This window comes from Sinocyclocheilus grahami, unplaced genomic scaffold, assembly GCF_001515645.1.
Source record: "Sinocyclocheilus grahami isolate Dianchi unplaced genomic scaffold, SAMN03320097.WGS_v1.1 scaffold61.1, whole genome shotgun sequence".
Lineage (NCBI taxonomy): Eukaryota > Metazoa > Chordata > Actinopteri > Cypriniformes > Cyprinidae > Sinocyclocheilus > Sinocyclocheilus grahami.
This window is the reverse complement of record NW_015505240.1, coordinates 2,998,632-3,004,533: the sequence shown is the minus strand read 5'-3', so window position 1 is coordinate 3,004,533 and position 5,902 is coordinate 2,998,632. Positions and strand designations below refer to the sequence as shown.

The 5,902-nt window shown below is 34.5% G+C and overlaps 1 protein-coding gene across 2 annotated transcripts in view; it reads left to right on the top strand.

The window, feature by feature from the left end:
• The window catches only part of wdr41 (WD repeat domain 41), an 11,053-nt gene extending 5,449 nt beyond the window's left edge, over positions 1-5,604 (top strand). The window contains exons 10-13 of one of the 2 annotated variants that reach the window (XM_016271271.1): positions 1,152-1,273; positions 1,359-1,444; positions 4,101-4,237; positions 5,132-5,604. In XM_016271271.1, the coding sequence (XP_016126757.1) occupies positions 1,152-1,273; positions 1,359-1,444; positions 4,101-4,237; positions 5,132-5,272 (486 nt within the window). In that variant the 3' untranslated portion in view covers positions 5,273-5,604. The remainder of the gene's footprint in view (positions 1-1,151; positions 1,274-1,358; positions 1,445-4,100; positions 4,238-5,131) is intronic. The other variant, XM_016271270.1, reaches the window with a different exon arrangement.
• The last annotated feature ends 298 nt before the right edge of the window (positions 5,605-5,902 follow it).

Here is a 5,902-nt window from a genome sequence, read left to right as displayed (position 1 = left end):
TGCAAAGCTGAATTTTCAGCATCATTACTCCAGTCTTCAGTGTCACATGATCCTTCAGAAATCATTCTAATATGCTGATTTGCTGCTCAAGAAACATTTCTTATCATTATCCATGTTGGAAAACATTTTGGCTTCATATTTTTGTGGAAACTGTATCACACTACCATTCAAAAGTCTGGGGTATATATATATATATATATATATAAATATATAAAAAAAATAAATATATATATATATATTATATTTTATTTATTTAACAAGGCTGCATTAATTGATACTGTATGCCTGTAAGCCATTTATATTATTACAAAACATGTTTATTTCAAATAAATGCTGTTCTTTTGAATATTCTTTTCATTAAATAATCCTCAAAAAATTTATCAATGTTTACACAAAATATGAAGCAGCACAACTGTTTTCAACATTGATAATAATAAGAAATCTTTCTTGAGCAGCAAATCAGCATATGTGACCCTGGACCACAAAACCAGTCATAAGGGTCCATTTTTTTAAAATTGAGATTTATACATCATCTGAAAGCTGAATAAATAAGCTTTCCATTGATGATAGGATACGACAATATTTGGCCGAGATACAACTATTTGAAAATCTGGAATCTGAGGGTGCAAAAAAATCTAAATATTGAGAAAATCACCTTTAATGTTGTCCAAATTAAGTTCTTAGCAACGCATATTACTAATCAAAAATTAAGTTGGAACATGATCTTTACTTAATGTCTGAATGATTTTTGGCATAAAAGAAAAATCAATAATTCTGACCCATACAATGTATTTTTGGCTATTGCTACAAATATACCCCAGCGACTGAAGACTGCTTTTGTGCTCCAGGGTCACATATTAGAATGATTTCTGAAGGATCATGTGACAAGACTGGAGTAACGATGCTGAAAATTCAGCTTTGCATCACAAAAATATATTCAAATAGAAAACAGTTATTTTAAATGTTATTAATCTTTCACAATATTACAGATTTTACTGGATTTTTATTCAAATAAATTGAGCCTTGGTGAGCAAAAGAGACAAAAACTTGAAAAAAATTGTAATTATTCCAAAATTTTGACCACTAGTGTATATCATATATGATAATTAAATCATGCATATTTTCCTTACATAGTTAAATCTCTCTCTCAGTATATAGTGGCAGCTGTAGGCAGTGGTCTGTATGTTTATAATGTGCTGATGAAGAGTGTGGTGGCGTACAGGAGGATTGCCCACGATTCAAATGTCTTACACACCGTGCTTCAGCAGGACGGGTATGAAGCACATCAGAAGAATTCCTCCAAAACATGTCTGTGAAGCATCTGAATAAAGCGAAGTGTTCTCTGTCTGTCTTGTAAGGTGCTTGATGTCGTGCTCTGAGGACGGGAGTGTGAGGATGTGGGAGTTACAGGACCTCCCCCTGCCCGCTGAACCCGCCTCCTCAGGTGAGCAGGACACACGCAAACATCTCACTTCAGCCTCTGTTCTTTCCATCCATCCGTTTCATCTTTGAAATACCCTTTCCTCTTTCCATCACAACACACATCCTTCCTTCCCTCATTCCTGTCTTTATATATATATATATATATATATATATATATAAAAAAAATAAATATATATATATATTATATTTTATTTATTTAACAAGGATGCATTAATTGATCAAAAGTGACTGTAAGCCATTTATATTATTACAAAACATGTTTATTTCAAATAAATGCTGTTCTTTTGAATATTCTTTTCATTAAATAATCCTCAAAAAATTTATCAATGTTTACACAAAATATGAAGCAGCACAACTGTTTTCAACATTGATAATAATAAGAAATCTTTCTTGAGCAGCAAATCAGCATATGTGACCCTGGACCACAAAACCAGTCATAAGGGTCCATTTTTTTAAAATTGAGATTTATACATCATCTGAAAGCTGAATAAATAAGCTTTCCATTGATGATAGGATACGACAATATTTGGCCGAGATACAACTATTTGAAAATCTGGAATCTGAGGGTGCAAAAAAATCTAAATATTGAGAAAATCACCTTTAATGTTGTCCAAATTAAGTTCTTAGCAACGCATATTACTAATCAAAAATTAAGTTGGAACATGATCTTTACTTAATGTCTGAATGATTTTTGGCATAAAAGAAAAATCAATAATTCTGACCCATACAATGTATTTTTGGCTATTGCTACAAATATACCCCAGCGACTTAAGACTGCTTTTGTGCTCCAGGGTCACATATTAGAATGATTTCTGAAGGATCATGTGACAAGACTGGAGTAACGATGCTGAAAATTCAGCTTTGCATCACAAAAATATATTCAAATAGAAAACAGTTATTTTAAATGTTATTAATCTTTCACAATATTACAGATTTTACTGGATTTTTATTCAAATAAATTGAGCCTTGGTGAGCAAAAGAGACAAAAACTTGAAAAAAATTGTAATTATTCCAAAATTTTGACCACTAGTGTATATCATATATGATAATTAAATCATGCATATTTTCCTTACATAGTTAAATCTCTCTCTCAGTATATAGTGGCAGCTGTAGGCAGTGGTCTGTATGTTTATAATGTGCTGATGAAGAGTGTGGTGGCGTACAGGAGGATTGCCCACGATTCAAATGTCTTACACACCGTGCTTCAGCAGGACGGGTATGAAGCACATCAGAAGAATTCCTCCAAAACATGTCTGTGAAGCATCTGAATAAAGCGAAGTGTTCTCTGTCTGTCTTGTAAGGTGCTTGATGTCGTGCTCTGAGGACGGGAGTGTGAGGATGTGGGAGTTACAGGACCTCCCCCTGCCCGCTGAACCCGCCTCCTCAGGTGAGCAGGACACACGCAAACATCTCACTTCAGCCTCTGTTCTTTCCATCCATCCGTTTCATCTTTGAAATACCCTTTCCTCTTTCCATCACAACACACATCCTTCCTTCCCTCATTCCTGTCTTCTCTGATCCAGATGTTCCCATATCATCATTTATTTTGCCATCCTGTGCAGAGGATGTGTGTGTGTGTTTCAGTCCAGCTGCTGTAAAATAATTTCCTGACAGACATCCAGAACAACCACTAATATTTGAATGGACGAAAAACAACATAGGATTGATCTGATGTTCTTTAAAGGCACAGTATGTAATTTTTCACTGCTAGAGGGGGCGTATTCAAAATAAACAAAGGAGTGTGGAATCATGGGAGTTGTGGTCTTCATCCCCACAGCCGATGCAATCTGACGGGACTCAGGCAGAAATCATGTTCATGGATGAGCTAATGTATTAAAGATTTATTAACACCGTAGTATGAAGCAGGGTGAGGCTGAAAGCCGTCGAAGCAAAACGAGGCCGCTGAAGCAATTGCTAATGAGAGACGAGCGTGACACACGGCTCGAAAGCAGCGAAGCTTTTATTATGCCACACATTAGCGCTTCCGCTCCTTCCGGTCGTGCGTGTGTGGGGTAAAGCAGAGCTGTTTTATCATACTAGATACATTTGAAAGTTCTGTTATAATGCTACTCTGTGCGGTCGTCACCGGTCTATTAAAACGCACAACATATTAAAGCGTCTTTGGTGTTTCCATGTTTTCTACAAACCGGAAATCGAGGGGTTATGACGTCTTTGGCAGGCGACACAATGACACTATGGACACGGTCCGTGTCACTAGTTAAAATTGCTTATTTCTCCTGATTTAAACATTCTTCCAAACATTTGGCATAATGTAAGTACACAAGTCAACAAAATATATAACACTGTTCAAGTGGTTTTTGGATATTTTAATGAAAAAATCTTACATATTGTGCCTTTAATTGCTCATAAACAATTGCTATTAATATTAATTAATATTTTTTTAATGGGCAATACATTTTTTTAAATAAAAATGTAAAATGTTTTAATTATTTTTTTATTAATGTTGTTGAAAGCAGTCTTATGGTCATCAAGGCTGCATTTATTTGATCAAAAATAAAGTAAAATGTGTGACAGACTCTCATTTAAGTAATTGATGACTTTCTTTTGCAGTGTATCTAAATCATTATTTTCTTTTAAATGAGCATGAGTTTAATGCATGATGTTTGGGTGATTAGTATGTCTGCTTTCTCCTGCAGGGTTTTTTGGGATGTTCGGCACTTTTGGCAGGTCCAGTAAGCAGACAGGTCCTCCTGCCAAGAAAATCCCAGAAGTCCCTGGTCTGCGCTCGCTGGAACTGATCGGCGATCTGATTGGTCACTCTGGAGCTGTGCAGGTACGGTATGTGGGTCATGTGACATAAACCCAAGGATGCAGACGTTTTGAGATTTTTCAACTTAGTGGTATTGAGTGTTTGTCTCGACTGAGTTTCATGAACTGGTTTTAGATGAAAGCCTTCGATTTTGTGTGTAGAAACAGTGTGTTATTAGGAGACATTGATCCTGGATGAAGCAGAGTATCGTTCTGACCTGCAGTTTAATTAAAGTTTCTGACAGAGTGAAGGATGTGATCTACATACAAGTCAACTTACGCATCGATCATCTGACATGTGCTCTGTTTCAGCAGCACACCCATCACATTAGCATTACGTTAGCATTATAAGCCAGTCATATTGCATGTTTTCAATCAGCTTCAGGGAGTTTCATTCTAGCTTTAAAAACAGTAAAAAAAGAGTGGAAGTTCTGTCATCATTTACTTGGTTTTAAATAAAACAAATTTTTTGGGGTGAATGATGAACAAAATTTTAATTTTAGGTGAACTGTTATTTTAAGGCATGTACAGTGTCTAAACTAAGTACACACTCCAATCTTGGAAAAAAAAAGAAAAGAAAATGATGTTACATAAAATATTATTTTATTTTATAATAAAAAATTATAATTTTTCATCATGTTTTAGTTTTTGCTCTGATTTTAAGTTAGTAGTTTGTCATGTCAATCATTAATTTGAATTAATTTCTATTATAATTCATGTTTGGAAACCGATGCTGCTGTGAATTGATGAATTGTTCATTATTTTCTTTTACACATTAGTTTATTGCAACATTTTGGGGTGGTTTGTGGGATTCAGACGTCTGCTTTCTCTTTCAGGGTTTTACATGAGTGAATTTCTAAAATATCTGTCAACACAACATGGTAAACAAAGAAGTGCTGTTATGTGGCTTGTGTTGCAGATGTTTCTGAGTTTCAAGGAGAAGGGTCTGGTCACCTGCTCCACCGATCACCTGCTCATCGTCTGGAAGGATGGAGAGTTCCAGTCTCAGCTCCGCAGTCTCGCCGTCTTCCAGAAACTCCAGGAAAACCAGGAACTGTGATCTGATCTTCAAAGCCTTTCCCCATCATCATCATCATCATCATCATCTCTGAAGCTCAAAATGTTTGAAATATGAACACATTTCTTTGCCTTACTAACCATCTGCTAAGCTTGGTCACATCAGTGTTTTAACGTCACGTTGTTTTGGTATGATAAAATGCTTATGACGTTGTGATTTTAATTAGATGGTTTTATAAAATCAGTATCTTATAGTAAACATCTGTAACAATGTATATATTGTGATTGACGTGTTATTTTAAAACTGAATTTTGAAAAGTGCAATGATAACGCTTTACAATAAAGTCTCATTTGTTATAAATACAGTTGTTAGTTCACAGTATGTTATCGCTAACAAACTAAACTTGTAAAAAAAGCATTTTTGTTACTTTAAATGTTAGCTGAAATATTTAAATGTATTTTATTTCAGATAGTGGTTTAAACATTAGTCAGGTTTGTTTAGAGGTACTAAAATAACTAAAATTGGGGAAAATTAAATAAAAATGAATATATATAATAATGATAAAATAGTTTGATATATAGACATTGATATAGTGTAACAACTATTAAAACATTTACTAATGTTAACAAATGAAACCAAGATAGTGAAGTGTTATCAATGTGTTTCTTGCAT